The sequence below is a fragment of the Eleutherodactylus coqui genome, chromosome 13 (genome assembly GCF_035609145.1).
Source record: "Eleutherodactylus coqui strain aEleCoq1 chromosome 13, aEleCoq1.hap1, whole genome shotgun sequence".
NCBI lineage: Eukaryota > Metazoa > Chordata > Amphibia > Anura > Eleutherodactylidae > Eleutherodactylus > Eleutherodactylus coqui.
The window spans coordinates 2,508,733-2,527,355 of NC_089849.1; the positions used below are offsets into that span (position 1 = coordinate 2,508,733).

At 50.1% G+C, this 18,623-nt stretch overlaps 1 protein-coding gene across 2 annotated transcripts in view; it reads right to left on the minus strand.

Moving 5' to 3' along the window:
- The window catches only part of EYA2 (EYA transcriptional coactivator and phosphatase 2), a 142,489-nt gene that overhangs the window by 908 nt on the left and 122,958 nt on the right, over positions 1 to 18,623 (minus strand). For both annotated transcript variants that reach the window (XM_066586102.1, XM_066586101.1), the window contains exons 11-16: positions 14,577 to 14,666; positions 8,458 to 8,516; positions 8,211 to 8,371; positions 5,186 to 5,300; positions 3,689 to 3,810; positions 3,504 to 3,604 (exon numbers count right to left, since the gene is read on the minus strand). In XM_066586102.1, coding sequence (XP_066442199.1) covers positions 3,504 to 3,604; positions 3,689 to 3,810; positions 5,186 to 5,300; positions 8,211 to 8,371; positions 8,458 to 8,516; positions 14,577 to 14,666 — 648 coding nt within the window. The remainder of the gene's footprint in view (positions 1 to 3,503; positions 3,605 to 3,688; positions 3,811 to 5,185; positions 5,301 to 8,210; positions 8,372 to 8,457; positions 8,517 to 14,576; positions 14,667 to 18,623) is intronic.

Genomic DNA, 18,623 nt, shown 5'->3' on the forward strand with positions numbered 1-18,623 from the left:
ACATACAGAGGGGGGGGGGGGCGACATTCCTCTGGATCTACATGAATGGTCACACAAATTTGAGACTGTTTTTCACTCAAAACTTAAAACAACATACAGAGTGGAGACATACATTGTAAATCAGTCCACTGAGCTCAGGACAGTTTTATGATGTGTCTTCAACCTGCACATGGAAGGAGATGCAGCACCACCTAGTGGATGGCAACATTGCTACAAGTCAAGCTCTGAATTTTTATGAAGTTTTAAAGCAAAAAATAATAAATAAAGATAATTATGATTCAGAGGAGGACGTCCCTCTTGACCTCCTTCAGGCCTTTCTTATTCCCCAATTACGCAAGAATCGGGGGCTGAGGTTCATTCCATTCTTCAGTCCATAAACTCACACTCCCAGATTCTTCTGGGACGCTGTGGCTTGAAGTTGCCCTTCAGTATGATAACTCTCATCTGCTCTATGCTGTCCCTCACCACAAAAATGTTTTGCCACAGGTAGTTCAGTCTTTCCCTCTGTAATAGAGTGGCGATGAGATCTTATACTGGCTCTCCGTTTCTGTCCTGTTTCCCCGATGCGACCTGCTGACATGTACGGACTGCGGACAGGATACGGATCCCCAACACACAGCAGGACTATAAGATCCCGGGGTATGGTCACATGTTCCACGTCTGATGTTGTGTCCCTGATCCGGTGCAGTAAATGTCCTGTGGGGGCCTTATGGTTATGATGTTTCATATATTTTGGTCTTAATTAATAATAAATAACATAAATGTTTTCTTTTATTTTGGGTATAAAATATGAAAATTGATATAAATATTATTTTTCGTTTTTTTCAGGGGTACAGAGGGAGGGGTTCCGGTTTTCAGAGAATGCTTTCATCTTGATTTTTGAAATCAGCGTACTCTATTACATAAAAGCCGAAATGTGCCCTCCATTCAGACAATAGAAGGTCTCCGACCCCACGGGCCGCTGGCTCCACTCTGTATGTTGTTTTAAGTTTTGAGTGAAAAACAGTCTCAAATTTGTGTGACCATTCATGTAGATCCAGAGGAATGTCGCCCCCCCCCCCCTCTGTATGTTATAATTATGTGCCATCCAAACTAGTTTCATTCATTAGCCTGATGAAGGGGGCGAGATATCCCGAAAGCTGCTGTAACATCATGCATTGTGGGCCATTACAAGGTCTCCTATCTACAGGATGACTTGGTATCTCTCTATGAGAACAATCACACAGAAGAAGGCAAAAAACTTTAGATGGGGCAGAAACCAATTTACCCCATTCTGGGGGAAAAAATCCTTCCCAACTCCATAATGGCAGTCAGAATAATCCCTGGATCAACATTCGAGATCACCAACCCGCTGGTCACCTACTGTCTATATCCTGTAATATCACAGAAAGACATCCAGTCCATCTTACACTCCTCTATGGATCCTGCCATCACCACGTCCTCAGGCAGAGAGTTCCACAGTCTCACTGCTCTTACAGTAAAGAACCCCCTTCTGTGTTGGTGATGAAACCTGCTTTCCTCTAGACGTAGCGGATGCCCTCTTGTTACCGTCGCAGTCCTGGGTATAAACAGATCCTGGCAGAGATCCTTGTATCGTCCCCTCATGTATTTATACAGTTATTTGGTCGCCCCTTAGCCGTCTGTTTTCCGGGGTGAATAATCCCAGTTTTGGTGCCTCTCTGGGTATTCCAGTCCTCCCATTCCATGTATTAGTTTAGTCGCCCTTCTTTGTACCCCCTCCAGCACTGTGACATCTTTCCTGAGCCCCGGTGACCAGATCTGTACGCAGTATTCCATGTGAGGCCTGACAAGTGCCTTATATAGTGGGGGGATAATGTTCTCGCCCCTCGCCCCTATACCTCTTTTACTGCACCCCAAGACTTTATTAGCTTTTGCAGCAGCTGACTGGCATTGGTTGCTCCAGTTTAGTCTACAGCCCACTAGTGCCCCCAGGTCTTTTCCCTAGTAGTACCCCATTTAGTGTATATTGGTGACACCCGTTTCTCCTGCCCATGTGCAGAACCTTACATTTATCAGCAATGACCCTCATCTCCCATTTCCCCCCCCCCCCCGATCCCCCGGCTTATCTCGGCCCGTTTGTAGCTGTACCTTGTCCTCCGTTGTATTGTTTATCTTGTATAGTTTTGTATCATCTACAAATATTGATATATTACTGTGCAGCCCCTCTATCAGGTGGTTGGTAAATATATTGAACAGAATGGGGCCCAATACTGAACCCTGTGGCCCCCACTAGCGACAGGGGCCCAATCAGAGTATGAACCATTTATTACCACCCTCTGCTTTCTATCTCTGAGCCAGTTCTTTACCCAGATAAACACGTTTTCACCCAATCGGAGCTTCTCATTTTATATATTAGCCTATTATGCGGCACGGTGTCAGATGCTTTAGAGAAGTCCAGATATACGAGATCAATAGACTCCCCCCGGTCCAGCCTAGAGCTTACTTCATGATAGAAGCTGATCAGATTTGTCTGACATGATCGACCCCACATGAATCCATGCTGGTGAGGAGTTATCCTGTTGTTCTCCTTGAGGTATTCCAGGATGGCGTCTCTCAGAAACCCCTCAAATATTTTTACAATTATTCAAGTGAGACTTACCGGCCTGTAGTTACCAGGTCTCTTTTGGTCCCCTTTTTGTATATTGGAACCACGTTGGCAATGCGCCAATCCAATGGTACAACCCCGGTATCAATAGGGTCTCTACATGTAAGAAATAGCGGCCTAGTTACCACATCACTTAGTTCCCTTAGAACCCTTGGGTGTATTCTATCTGGACATGGCGATTTATCGATTCTAATCTTTTTTAACTGGCTCTGCACTTCCTCCTGTGTTAGGCAGGTGATATTTTGTGATCGGTTCGTTTTATCCCCTGCATCTCGTGTGACATTTCTTTTTCTTTCTTGAATATTGGGAAAAAACTATTTAATAGATCTGCCTTCCCCCCATCGTCTTCTATGGTTTCTTCTGCATCATTTGTTAAAGGGCCAGTGCTCTCAGTGCAAATCCTTTTATCATTTATATAACTGAAAAATAGTTTAGGGTTATTTTAGCTGTATTGCTGGGTTTAAACAATTTTGGCCCTTTGCTCCTCAAAGATCTTGTTAGAAGCAAGTTCTTACTGTGCTTTTTGTCCAAGGCTCTAAGCTGACGCTGTGTATACATCTGGCTTCTGTCTGGATCGCTCTACACCTATTTTGTGGGGTGTTAGGCAGAAGCCTTTCTTATGCCAGTCATTGCAGTAATCATGATGTGCCCCGATGTAAAGCTGCCCATCTTCTGCACTGACGGTGATGGCAGGCACAGCCTCCTCCTCTGCATCCAGCTCGGGGGGACCGAGTGCTGCGGCTTCCCCTGTCTGGAAATGTCTTTATACAAAGTGGTCGATATCAGGGGATTTACTGCAGGAAATTGCTCTGAAAACTTCTGGACTGAGCAAGCAGAACCGGATCATTAAGGGTGAGGTCAGATCCAGTGTTGTTACCTTTTTTGCCGCTTGCTCCTCCTCCACGCCATCTCCAATTACGACATAAACGGCTTTCCTCCCGAATCTCTGCATTATCCTCTCGAAGCAGCACTCTTTTCCTGCAGACAGACATCAAGCACTGTGAGCTCTGAGGGTCTGTTAGCTTGCCCCTCCCCTTGTGCCTCCTCGGGGGTGGAACCTACCTGTCTTTGTAGCACTGTAAATATTTTCGATGGGGAAGACAGTGCCCAACCCGTAGAGCAGGACTTTGGCGATGGCAGGGATGAGCTGCGTAGTGGTAACCAAGACGTTCACACAGTTCGGCCTAAACATACAACAAATGACCAGATGTCACTAAGATCAGATGTTCGCACGACCGTATGGTAAACCCTGCGTTGCAGCGGAGCGTCGAGCTGCACCTCACTGCGTTTGTTATGGTGTATGGCTGCGCACCTCTCGCACACGCTGACCCGCACCGGCTTCCTTCTTTTCTTTAACTTTCCTTTTACTGTCGTTAACCCCTTAGTGAAGTGGCTTATTTTGGTCCTAAGGACGCAACAAGTTTGTGTGGATTTTCTTGTCCACATTTCTAAAGCCATGACTCTGTTTCCCCATCGACACGGCCGTATGAGGGTTGTTCTTTCCGTGGCAAACTAAGATGTTATTTGTTTTACCATCTATGCCCCCCATGACATCATGTAAGACCTCTGGGGGTCAGTCACAACGTCTGTTATTATCTCATCCATCTCCCTGCAGTGACAATAGATTTTTTAATCTCTCTCACTGCATTTTTTGGGTAAACATTTTGCCTTTGCTTTTTAGTTTTTTTTTGGTTTACATTTTTTGTCATGCAGAATTACTAGCTTGTTTAATTTACTGTTCGGGTCGTTACGGATACCATGATACCAAGTATGGTATTATACAAATATGGGAAAGTGGCCAAAAATATTTTTTTTGTACCTTTTTTACTATTTCATATGCCTGTAGGGACTTGAATCCTTACTGCTATGAATGCTATGATAATACATCCCAGGACTCCTGTACTGCTATGCCATATCGCTCACAATAGTGATAATAGGCAATGGTGACCTGGGACCCCAGGATCTGGCATCCTGTTGCCAAGGCAATCTATCGGTCCTCCACAATGTTATCGAGGAGTTTCAATGACATCACGTAGGGAGTGTGCTCCCTCTGTGAACCCTTTACAAGCAGCGGTCTACATAGATCACGGCGTGTAGGGGGTTAACAGAGGCTCCCACGTTGCAGCGGGAGCCCGGCTGTCAGTAACAGTCAGCGCCCACATCAGCTTCTGATCCCACACCATCCACATGACAGAAGTTTCCGTCATATAGCGTTAAAAGTTTAAGCAATGTAGCGTAAAATGCCCCACGTACCCAATGTAACTGTGTATATACAGCATTGTCGTGTGCACCCACAGAGGATAGGGCTCTATCGCACGTAATACGCAGTAACATACATGTTGCATTCTTTTATACATAATGAACAAACACACGCGTGAATGAATCTAGGAAAATCAATGCACTTTCACTGACTCCATTCACCGTGTATTATGCGTGTGTGACATGCCAGCCCAAGTGTAAAGGTTCGGGGTCTTCCAGGAAGTGGAGATAACGGGGCAGGGACCCCATAACCAGTGTGCTGCAGGAAGTGGACGCTTGCTGAGTTTCTTCTCTTCTCACCTGGAATGAATGAGGTTCAAAGCCTTCAGCGCATGAGTCATCCACAGATCAGTCAGCGCCTCCATCTCCGCCCGTAGCTGTAGCCATGTCTCCCTCTTGGGGGCGCCGATCAGACCTGAAATGGCAGAAACTCAATAATCATAATGTCCTGCAAATACATGTAAGAGAAAGTAGCTTGCCCCTCCAAGTATCAGCGTGTCATTATCCCATCACCCCAAGTATCAGCGTGTCATTATCCCGTCCCCCAAGTGTCAGCGTGTCATTATCCCCTCCCCCAAGTATCAGCATGTCATTATCCCGTCCCCCAAGTATCAGCGTGTCATTATCCCGTCCCCCAAGTGTCAGCGTGTCATTATCCCGTCCCCCAAGTGTCAGCGTGTCATTATCCTGTACCCCAAGTGTCAGCGTGTCATTATCCCGTCCCCCAAGTGTCAGCGTGTCATTATCCCGTCCCCCAAGTGTCAGCGTGTCATTATCCCGTCCCCCAAGTGTCAGCCTGTCGTTATCCCGTCCCCCAAGTGTCAGCCTGTCGTTATCCCGTCCCCCAAGTGTCAGCGTGTCGTTATCCCGTACCCCCAGTGTCAGCGTGTCGTTATCCCGTCCCCCAAGTGTCAGCGTGTCATTATCCCGTCCCCCAAGTGTCAGCGTGTCATTATCCCGCCCCCCAAGTATCAGCGTGTCATTATCCCATCCCCCAAGTATCAGCGTGTCATTATCCCGTCCCCCAAGTGTCAGCGTGTCATTATCCCGTCCCCCAAGTGTCAGCGTGTCATTATCCCGTCCCCCAAGTATCAGCGTGTCATTATCCCGTCCCCCCAAGTGTCAGCGTGTCATTATCCCGTTCCCCAAGTGTCATCCTGTCATTATCCCGTCCCCCAAGTATCAGCGTGTCATTATCCCGCCCCCCAAGTGTCAGCGTGTCATTATCCCGTACCCCCAGTGTCAGCGTGTCATTATCCCGTCCCCCCAAGTATCAGCCTGTCATTATCCTGTACCCCAAGTGTCAGCGTGTCATTATCCCATCCCCCCAAGTATCAGCGTGTCATTATCCCGTCCCCCAAGTATCAGCCTGTCATTATCCTGTACCCCAAGTGTCAGCGTGTCATTATCCCATCCCCCCAAGTATCAGCCTGTCATTATCCCGTCCCCCAAGTGTCAGCGTGTCATTATCCCGCCCCCCAAGTGTCAGCGTGTCATTATCCCGTACCCCCAGTGTCAGCGTGTCATTATCCCGTCCCCCCAAGTATCAGCCTGTCATTATCCCGTACCCCAAGTGTCAGTGTGTCATTATCCCGTCCCCCCAAGTGTCAGCGTGTCATTATCCCGTCCCCCAAGTATCGGCATGTCATTATCCCGTACCCCCAGTGTCAGCGTGTCATTATCCCGTCCCCCAAGTGTCAGCCTGTCATTATCCTGTACCCCAAGTATCAGCGTGTCATTATCCCGCCCCCCAAGTATCAGCGTGTCATTATCCCGTACCCCCAGTGTCAGCGTGTCATTATCCCGTCCCCCAAGTGTCAGCGTGTCATAGATTCTGGAAAATCCCATGGTAGAGGGGCTTGCTATTGAGGGGGAACAGTGAATTCCTCTAAGGACTGTTAAATAGGTAATTATGGTCGTTAACCCCTTTCCTGTTCCTTCTGGGCTGACGTCCGCTCCGGGCCGAAGAGGTCAGTATCGTTCTTTACTAGAACTCACTATATAGAGTTTCTGGACCAAAGTTTAATGTGAGCTGGAGAGAAATAAGAAGGGCGACGCGTTTCGGTCATGTTAACATCTGCGGGATCCAATAAACTATAAAGATATTGGACAAGTGGCTGGAGATTCTACAATTTGGATGAACAAACACAATAAAGGACGTCTCCCTGCGGTGACAAATATTATCCATCTGTGAAGATGGCCCTAATGGTGTGAGAGCTAGAGAGAATGTCCATCAACAGTGCTGAGATGGATTCTCATGTATGGTTGCAGCGGCCCCTCCTTGGGGGAGATCCCGAACACTTATGTAGGGCTGCAGCAACTCCCCCCCTCCCTTGGGGAACCTCCCAGACCGCCTCACGTACGGCTGCGGCGGCCCCCTTCCATCGAGGGAGCTCCTGGACCCTCATATGAGGCTGCAGCAACCCCTCCTTGGGGGAGCTCCCGGACCCTCTATACACGGTTGCAGTGCCCCTGCCCCACCCCTCCTTGGCGGAGCTTCCAGACTCCCTTATATCGTTGCAGCGGCCACTCCTTGGGGGAGCTCCTGGACCCTCATGTATGGCTGCAGAGGCACCTCCTTAGGGAAGCTCCTAGACCCTCATGTACGGTTGCAGTAGCCCCTCCTTGGGGGAGCTCACGGACCCTCATGTACAATTGCAGCGGTTCCTCTTTGGGGGAGGAGCTCCCGGACCCTCTATACACGGTTGCAGTGCCCCTGCCCCACCCCTCTTTGGCGGAGCTTCCAGACTCCCTTATATCGTTGCAGCGGCCACTCCTTGGGGGAGCTCCTGGACCCTCATGTACAGCTGCAGCTGCACCTCCTCGGGGGGAGCTCCTGGACTGTCATGTATGGCTGCAGCGGCCCCTACTTGGGGGAGCTCCTGGACCCTCACCTACGGTTGCAGCTGTACCTCCTCGGGGGAACTCCCAGACCCTTATGTACGGCTGCAGCGGCACCTCCTCGGGGGAGCTCCTGGACCTTCATGTACGGATGCAGCTGCACCTCCCAGGGGGAGCTCCCAGACCCTCATGTTGGCTGCAGCGGCACCTCCTCGGGGGAGTTCCTGGACCTTCATCTACGGCTGCAGCAACCCCCCCCCGACTTCCCCGGGGGAGCTCCCGGACCCTCATGTACAGATACAGCGTGCCCCCCCTCCCCCTTGGGGGAGCTCCTAGACCCTAACATACGGCTGCAGTGGCCCCTCCTTGGGGGAGCTCCGGGACCCTCATGTACAACTGCAGTAGCCCATTCCCCCGATGTTCGGCTTGGCTGCAGCAGCGGTACGTTGCGTGGAATGGGGTGAGCTCCGCCCAGGACACCCACCTCCCACGTTGTTCTTGTAGGTGCTGTACATCTCCTTTACTCTTCTGTAGCGGAATGCCAGCTTCCTCATCCAGTCGACTCCCCCGTGGACCCCGGATCCCAGACAGAGATTCGCTCCCGCGGCTGAGCTGTGAAAACCATCAGCTGCAAAGTTGTACGTGCTGTGAGGGGGCGAGAGAGGAGATGATCATCTTCTGGCCACATGTCCTCCATGCTGCACACACCAGGCGTTCTCCCCACCCCTTACCTCAGGTCCTGTCCGTTGTCATCTGAGGAGACATCGTCGATGTGGATCTGGTCACATTCCTGGAAACAGAACAAAACAAACGGAGTAGAAAAACACAAAGCGAAAAATGTGAAGTTCTCTGTGTGAGGAAGAGACCATTGTGGTTGTACGGTGGGGGGATCTGGGGGTGTGACGACCTCCGGCCGGCCGCATTATGTAAGCAGAATGGTATTTTTGTGGACAGCAATCTGTTTTTCCCGTTACCCAGTTGCGACATTGGCGCTGATCAGATATCGGCTTCATAAAACACTGACGCTTGGCGAGACGCTACCTCATAGTCCGCCACCCGACTAACATGGCTGCACATAGTCAGCCCTGAAGGAGTAATACTCCCATCATCCACCCCTGGAGGAAGTCTAGAGCAGGAGGGGTTTTATGTCTGTAGATGTAAACAATTAATGTTTCTATTTAAGGACAGCAAGCAGAGTTCGTAGCTGGTGAGGAGGTAACGGTGTGTGCAGTGCATGATAATCTGGCCTCCAGGTGGCGCTGTCCTCTGAACAGTCAGACAGAGTGAAGTGGTGATTGCAGCATCGCCATCGCTCCATAGGTAACAGCAAGCAACACGACGGAGGTTCGTTAACCCATTAAATCATGCTCAAAACAGTAGCCCCCTCCAAGGTGTCTAAAAACGTGTCCACTGGGTGGCGCTTGTGAGACGTTTCTCTGCTGTGTACACCAAACCCCTCCATAATCGAATAAAGGGAGCGCCAGGCGTTATTGAATTTCGCCTCTCGCAGCTGTTTGTTTAGAGCATTCTGTCCCCGCTGATCAGCGCAATCACATTACTCGCGGAAACACGCGGTGGCGGTTAACTCCTTCCGTGCCAGGGCATGCTAAATGCTGGATGTGATGTGCAGAGGATTATAGGAGAGGCCACGAGAGCCACCGCGGATTAGGCACCATCCACATAACACCGCCTGCCCTTTCCTCTTCTCCAGCCGACCGTCTATGTAACTACTTCCCCGAACATTTGCTGTTAATTGGCGCAATCCCTCAATCCGCTGGAAATCCTATTTGCACCCGTTGTGTCGGCCATCTGTGGATCTGCTCTCATCTGCTGCAGGTACTTGGCAGCGCGATGCGTCTGTGGGGCAGATGTCTGGAGAACGTCCTGTAGGGGCGTCGTACCACAAGGTGGCGCTCACTCCTCACACACACCGCTGCGACCGCAGGTCTGGCAGCACAGCGTCCGGATCACACGCTGGCAATGAGTAAAAGAGCTACAAGTCTGAAGCGGGCGAAAAATCCCAGCTGTGTACAAGTGCCAGGACGGACAGGTCTCCCGACCGCGGGGGCAAACTGTGCAAAGCACATTTCTTGTGTGACATATCCACAAAATGGTGGAAACACCCCGGCGGGCGATCTAGCACGTCAGTCATGTGACTCCACGCAATCTGCACCACAAACACGGTCATTTACAGCGACTGCTGATGCCGGACGCGGGAACACGTCATTACACACGGTTACAAATGGGATTACAACACTGGCTGGCTCCGCTCGGCTCCCGGTGGACAAGGCATACACCAAGACGACCGGATGGCTGGCGGGGCTGTGACTACAGGTGAATGCCCGGGCCGTTCTGTGTTCGGGGCACCGCTGATCACCACATCTTGAGAATCTTTTATTTTGAAAGTTGACTCTTTAAAGTATGAAGTGTGACGCGTCGGAGTAAGATCTCAGCACAAAGACATTTACCGGAGACGCAGGGAGAACGCTACCTGTATTAGGGACTTTAGTCATGTGACAGGAAGATCACCGCTAATGACTGCCACATTAGGGTGCCCGTCACAATGTGACGAACACCGCCGTGTACCCTAACCCAAGAAGCCGAATGTACACAGCATGGAGCTCAGGGCGGCGTCTGACGTCATCAGATGTCACAACACAACACTGTGACATTCATGTCGCCGTTCGGCCCAATTCTGGGGTCAGAATGTAACAAAGAGGATTTTGGATGTGGTCAGTAGAGGGGTCTCCTGCAGCGGGACCCACTAACAATATAGAGGAAGGCTTTTCTGATGCGCTCGTTATGGGTCTCCTGCACCCCCGGGTGAGCAATGACTCCATCATGAACTCTGACCCAGACAGGAAGCTACAGATTAGTTACTAAAAAGAGAGAAAATGAGGAAATCTGGTGGAATCATCGGCGGCAGGAAGGACGGATCCCCCCCGCGTGGTTTCAGCTCTGGGTAAACATTGGGTTAATTGTCGTGTGATTCCGTGTCTGTGCTTCACCTGTACAAGTCATTAACCATCACACAATGAGACGCCCATGATTATCACCGATAGTCCTCAGCGCCGCGGTGCTGTCGGTGAGACCGACCTCCGACATAAATGGTTCCTGTATAATATTAGCTCATTGGCGGTGCGGCGGGATATATAGATGATACTCAGCTGCTCTCCTCCCGCCGGGGGAGGTAGAGGATGGACACGGTCTTCACCGCTGCTCCATCCAAGAGCCGGGGAAGGGGCTGACATTGCAGAGCCCCCGGGCGGACATTTATAGAAGACCGACATTTCACATGCTAGCCTCAGACAAGTACTGCCGCAGTAAGACGCGCCTAATGTACCGAGAGCTGAAATCTACACCCACTATCATTTGCGCCACTTTCTCGCATCTCCCACATTTTACAACAGCGGCGGGGTCTTACATATTCGTGGAGAACGACTTGTGAAAAAATTTGCAAACTTTTTCCATTAGAATTCTCCCAACCAGATTAAGCGCAGTCAGAGAGTCGTGGCCCGTGTTCATACATACATACATACATGTGTTGGCCCGTGTTCATACATACATGTGTTGGCCCGTGTTCATACATACATACATACATGTGTTGGCCCGTGTTCATACATACATACATACATGTGTTGGCCCGTGTTCATACATACATACATACATGTGTTGGCCCGTGTTCATACATACATGTGTTGGCCCGTGTTCATACATACATGTGTTGGCCCGTGTTCATACATACATACATACATGTGTTGGCCCGTGTTCATACATACATACATACATGTGTTGGCCCGTGTTCATACATACATACATACATACATGTGTTGGCCCGTGTTCATACATACATACATACATGTGTTGGCCCGTGTTCATACATACATGTGTTGGCCCGTGTTCATACATACATACATACATGTGTTGGCCCGTGTTCATACATACATAAATACATACATGTGTTGGCCCGTGTTCATACATACATACATACATGTGTTGGCCCGTGTTCATACATACATAAATACATACATGTGTTGGCCCGTGTTCATACATACATACATACATGTGTTGGCCCGTGTTCATACATACATACATACATGTGTTGGCCCGTGTTCATACATACATGTGTTGGCCCGTGTTCATACATACATACATACATACATGTGTTGGCCCATGTTCATACATACATACATACATGTGTTGGCCCGTGTTCATACATACATACATGTGTTGGCCCGTGTTCATACATACATGTGTTGGCCCGTGTTCATACATACATACATACATGTGTTGGCCCGTGTTCATACATACATACATACATGTGTTGGCCCGTGTTCATACATACATACATACATGTGTTGGCCCGTGTTCATACATACATACATACATGTGTTGGCCCGTGTTCATACATACATGTGTTGGCCCGTGTTCATACATACATACATACATGTGTTGGCCCGTGTTCATACATACATACATACATGTGTTGGCCCGTGTTCATACATACATAAATACATACATGTGTTGGCCCGTGTTCATACATACATACATACATGTGTTGGCCCGTGTTCATACATACATAAATACATACATGTGTTGGCCCGTGTTCATACATACATACATACATGTGTTGGCCCGTGTTCATACATACATACATACATACATGTGTTGGCCCATGTTCATACATACATACATACATGTGTTGGCCCGTGTTCATACATACATACATGTGTTGGCCCGTGTTCATACATACATGTGTTGGCCCGTGTTCATACATACATACATACATACATGTGTTGGCCCGTGTTCATACATACATACATACATGTGTTGGCCCGTGTTCATACATACATGTGTTGGCCCGAGTTCATACTTACATACATACATGTGTTGGCCCGTGTTCATACATACATACATACATACATGTGTTGGCCCGTGTTCATACATACATACATACATGTGGTGACCCGTATACATACATACATGTGGTGGCCCGTGTTCATACATACATGTGGTGGCCCGTATACATACATACATACTTGTGGTGGCCCGTATACATACATACATGTGGTGGCCCGTATACATACATACATACATACATACATGTGGTGGCCAGTATATATACATACATACTTGTGGTGGCCCACGTACATGTGGTGGCCAGTATATATACATACATACATATGGTGGCCCGTATACATACATACATACATACATACATACATGTGGTGGCCCGTACATATACATACATGTTGTGGCCGATACACATACATACATACATGTGGTGGCTAGAGATGAGTGAGCACGCTCGGATAAGTCAGTTACCTGAGTGAGCCGCGCTCTTCTTGAGTAACTGCATTCTTGTCCGAGCGTGCTCTGGGGGCGACGAGAGAGAGAAAGAGAGAGAGATCTCTCCCACGCTCTCCCCTTCGTCGCCCCCAGAGCACGCTCGGACAAGAATGCAGTTACTCAAGAAGAGCGCGGCTCACTCAGGTAACTGACTTATCCGAGCGTGCTCACTCATCTCTAGTGGCGGCTTGTACACATACATACATGTGGCGGCTTGTACACATACATACATGTGCGGGCCTGTAAGAAGCTGTAATACATCATATATTTGCATGGAACATTTGTATTGCCATTGGTGCGGTTCTTTGCAGCCTTGAGGATGCGACAACGGCCTGCCGTTACCAGAAATCCCCATGTGTCTCACTATAAGGCCTCTTTCACACGGGCTACAAAATCAGCACTAGAAATCACACGTATGTGAAGCTGATGGTTCCCAACGGGGTCTTTCACATGAGATGATTTGTATCCTGAAAGACCCCGTTGTAAACCATCAGCCTCACATACATGCGAAAGAGGCCTAAGGAGGCATATCAACCGGGGTTTTATCTTGCTCTGTTTTCCAATGTCTGGATGCAGGCTGCAGTGTAAAGAATGGAGTGATAGTATGCAGTAAAGGATGAAGTTGTGGGGTAACCAGGTGTGGGGGCTTCTCACCCCTCAGTAACAGAACACATGTACGCAGGGGGCACATTGTGGGCTCACAGGCAATAACGCCCTGCGGAGGATCTCTATACATCTAGCATGCCAGAAGTTTCTAGACCTTTCTGAATGACCTATGTGTGTCTTCTGCTTGTGTGTTGTCAGTGTCTTCTATGTGAGTGCGTTTGATGTGTATTGCATAGCTGCAGCACTGAATAGGTTACTGTCTGGGTTATGGCTGGAAAATGTATCTTGGTGTACATCATGTGACCTTTTTTTAATATATGTGGTTGCAAGGTGCCTGAGAGTCAGTCTGTCTGTCTTTTCAGTCTCTCCTTGGAGAGCCTGCCTGCATACAGACACCTTCAGTCTGTGTGTAGTGAAGATGGAAGAAGCAGAGCGAATGCGATGTGTGTGTCCTGGGCCCAATCTACCCAGGCCTTTATGCTAAAGACTAAGAGAACCCCAAGTTTGCGAGAGCCCACCGCGCAGCGCTGAGTGCCTATCCTGGAGCGTGAGTGATTCCTCCCCATCACACCAAGAGTGCTCCGGCACCAGCGTCCTGAAGGAGCATGTAAATTGTTGTTGGATGGTGGTTCAAGTTATTCTTCAAGTAAACAGGCTTTACCGACTGTTCCTGGTTCAGCCTTGTAAAGTCGCCTCGGTGTGTGGACTCATTAGTACACCTGCAGAGGATGGAATGTTGGCGTCCCCCGTGGCAAAGACTAAAGGTAAGCCTTCGGTTCCTTGCTACCCTCAGGGTGGGAGATGGTAGAGCCCTATGACAAGGCCCAGACTCTACCCCACTGTCTCCTAGGCCGAGGGCCCGCTCCTTGCTGCAGTGGGTGCTGGGAACACTTACCTCCAAGTCGTTGAAGAACAGATGAGTGTCAGCAAGGTTGAAGATCATCTCCTCCATCATGAGGCCGATCCGCACAGAGGTGGTCGTGTCCTAGGGGGAGGAGAGGACAACGGTCAGGGGGATCCGGAGGAAGGAAGGTTTTGAAATCTTCATCCCAGTATGGAGGAACACAAAGCAAGAAAAACTGCATACAAAAAAGACATAAGACACAAGAACCTAAGTCAGGACACAGTGAAGAAGGGAACCGGGAGCTCCTTGTCTCCACCCAGACAGGAAACCGGGCATGGAGAGATTAGTTACCGGCACCAGGGGAACAGTCGCCACCATTACGGCGCTGGCCCTCTGTTGTCTGCGGTTCTGATATATTCTGCTGCGGGGAACAAAATCCTGATACATCCGGGTGACAGGAGGACGATGGGCAGCTGTCATGTATTGGGGGCTCCATGGAGTCGATTGGGTGCCCTACAGATAAGATGCACCCGATGGCCAGGGAGTCACTGGAGGATCTCGGAGCGCTGATGGCGTCGGTTCTGCACAGTAACCCAATTATTACGCATTCTTGGCGCAGTGAATGTTAATTAGAGAAGGATGCTTGGGGGCTCGTGTTCCCTGTGAGGGTCTCATCATTTTGCCCTCTTAGATATGCCGGTTATTATACGATAGCTTCTTTTTTTCTCGCTATATTTTAGAGATTAGCGCCGTAATGTGCGCCATTTACACGGTAAGCACCTGAGACTGTATGACCCAGTAAGACGCAGTCTGCGTTGCGGGATAGTTTGTGATGGACGTGGTAAGCCGCCAGCCCCTCCCCCGATCTTCAGGCTTCCAGTAAACCTGCGTCTCGCTGTCTGGATTCTCTCCTGTTTACTTACGTTCCAATTACTCTGACATTCAAGAGGCGAGGACAATGCGGATACGAGTCCACACGTTAGAGGCTTTTGTAAGCATTTCATGCGAGCCATCCCGTCTATTCTGCTGCCAACTACCTGTTGGGAATGTGCGCAAATAATGACACTGCCACAAGGATGAAGGTATTAATTATGTGTATTTATTAAATCAGACCGCTATTCTGTGGAGCTTATCTCCCGCAAATGTCAGCCAAGGGTTAGAGACGGATTAGGAGACAATCAGCAGCTCTCTCCGCACCCTTGTGGTTTTACCTGCACAAACAGCGAGCGCGCCGTCCCTTTAATCGCAATTAACTACTTAGGACGCTGCAGACTTCCAGATCAGCCATCTCCGACCTCGCACTCCGCTGACCTGGGACATATTGCACCCCATTCATCTGGCCAACATGGCTGCCACCGGCCCACAGAACAGAGGAGCTGGACGATGCCATTACTTGTCCCCCATGACAGAGGCCACCCCTCGCTGACCAGCTGGCAGTTTCTTGCCATTAGTTCACTGCGGACGCCATAATTTACGACTAGCCCTACAAAGCTGCCAGCGTGGGGAGGCCAAGGATAAGATTTCCCATGGATTTATACCGCCATTTGAACTCCAAATATTCCCTAAAAAGCGTAATTAATAAAAGGGGAGAAAAGTTGTAGCTTTTTTGGAGCGGCATTTGCATTTTTTGAGCTCGGTCCCAGTTCTGGAGAAGTGCTTTTTGATTGAGTTCAGAGCATTTTGCCGTTTGCGCTGCCCATTAAAACACACGCAGACATAAAGTTGAGTGACATGTGTGGCGCGCCGGCCGCCAGCCTCTTGCCAAGAGATAATTTCACTGGATGTTTATGGGACGGCGAGCCCCGGGACATCACTGACACCCGGCTAATGCACTCTGGCAGGTAATGTTTGACTTTTAGGGCTGGCGACGGGCCAGGAGAATACTTTAGTGCAGCGGCGGCGAGGGAACAAGTCGCAGCCCGTGGCGTTCACAGCGTGTAAAGAACCACTTGTGGCTCCTCTGACAGCACTATGATACCATGAGAGCGATAAGGAGGAAAGTAAATGTCATGAATGGAGCAGGAGGACCTCAGGATTATGGATGCCCAGGCGGCTCTACCCGTGGTCATATATACCAATCAGCCAGAATATTAATACCACACGACCCACGGAATATTGTGCTGGTTGCTCTGAGGAGTCCTCCGGGAACAGCGACAGGTCCTGGAAGGAGAAGTCGTCTCCATCTCGCTGTTCTGTAGTGCGGCCGGGCGTATTATCCTACTGACGGCGCTACCATCAGGGAATCCCGCTGGCATGAAGATGAAGGGGGGGTGTTTATGTGTATAATGTTAGGTAGGTGTCACATCCACATGATGCCGGGACCCGGGTGCCCACCAGAGGATCACACTGCCCCACCAGCTTGTCTTCTGACTCCACAGCCTCTGAACCTTCATCCTCCAAGGAGTCTCAGCTAGTTTCACTATATAGTAAGAATAGAGAACTCTGTCTCTTAAAAGAAGGACATCGATCCTGCATGGTCCTGGCAGAGAGCAGCAAGCTCCTGAAGGGGTTAAGAGCAGAGGTGTCAGCCCTCCTGCTCACCTGAGCTCAGGTAACAGAGCTCCTGCAGGGGTTAAGAGCAGAGGTGTCAGCCCTCCTGCTCACCTGAGCTCAGGTAACAGAGCTCCTGAAGGGGTTAAGAGCAGAGGTGTCAGCCCTCCTGCTCACATGAGATCTGATAACAGAGCTCCTGAAGGGGTTAAGAGCAGAGGTGTCAGCCCTCCTGCTCACCTGAGCTCAGGTAACAGAGCTCCTGCAGGGGTTAAGAGCAGAGGTGTCAGCCCTCCTGCTCACCTGAGCTCAGGTAACAGAGCTCCTGCAGGGGTTAAGAGCAGAGGTGTCAGCCCTCCTGCTCACATGAGATCTGATAACAGAGCTCCTGAAGGGGTTAAGAGCAGAGGTGTCAGCCCTCCTGCTCACCTGAGCTCAGGTAACAGAGCTCCTGCAGGGGTTAAGAGCAGAGGTGTCAGCCCTCCTGCTCACATGAGATCTGATAACAGAGCTCCTGAAGGGGTTAAGAGCAGAGGTGTCAGCCCTCCTGCTCACCTGAGCTCAGGTAACAGAGCTCCTGAAGGGGTTAAGAGCAGAGGTGTCAGCCCTCCTGCTCACCTGAGCTCAGGTAACAGAGCTCCTGAAGGGGTTAAGAGCAGATGTGTCAGCCCTCTTGCTCACCTGAGCTCAGGTAACAGAGATCCTGAAGGGGTTAAGAGCAGAGGTGTCAGCCCTCCTGCTCACCTGAGCTCGGGTCATACAGCTCCTGAAGGGGTTAAGAGCAGAGGTGTCAGCCCTCCTTCTTACCTGAGCTGGGGTCACAGAGCTACTGAAGGGGTTAATAGCAGAGGTGTCAGCCCTCCTGCTCACCTGAGCTCAGGTAACAGAGCTCCTGCAGGGGTTAAGAGCAGAGGTGTCAGCCCTCCTGCTCACCTGAGCTCAGGTAACAGAGCTCCTGCAGGGGTTAAGAGCAGAGGTGTCAGCCCTCCTGCTCACCTGAGCTCAGGTAACAGAGCTCCTGCAGGGGTTAAGAGCAGAGGTGTCAGCCCTCCTGCTCACATGAGATCTGATAACAGAGCTCCTGAAGGGGTTAAGAGCAGAGGTGTCAGCCCTCCTGCTCACCTGAGCTCAGGTAACAGAGCTCCTGCAGGGGTTAAGAGCAGAGGTGTCAGCCCTCCTGCTCACATGAGATCTGATAACAGAGCTCCTGAAGGGGTTAAGAGCAGAGGTGTCAGCCCTCCTGCTCACCTGAGCTCAGGTAACAGAGCTCCTGAAGGGGTTAAGAGCAGAGGTGTCAGCCCTCCTGCTCACCTGAGCTCAGGTAACAGAGCTCCTGAAGGGGTTAAGAGCAGATGTGTCAGCCCTCTTGCTCACCTGAGCTCAGGTAACAGAGATCCTGAAGGGGTTAAGAGCAGAGGTGTCAGCCCTCCTGCTCACCTGAGCTCGGGTCATACAGCTCCTGAAGGGGTTAAGAGCAGAGGTGTCAGCCCTCCTTCTTACCTGAGCTGGGGTCACAGAGCTACTGAAGGGGTTAATAGCAGAGGTGTCAGCCCTCCTGCTCACCTGAGCTCGGTTAACAGAGCTCCTGAAGGGGTTAATAGCAGAGGG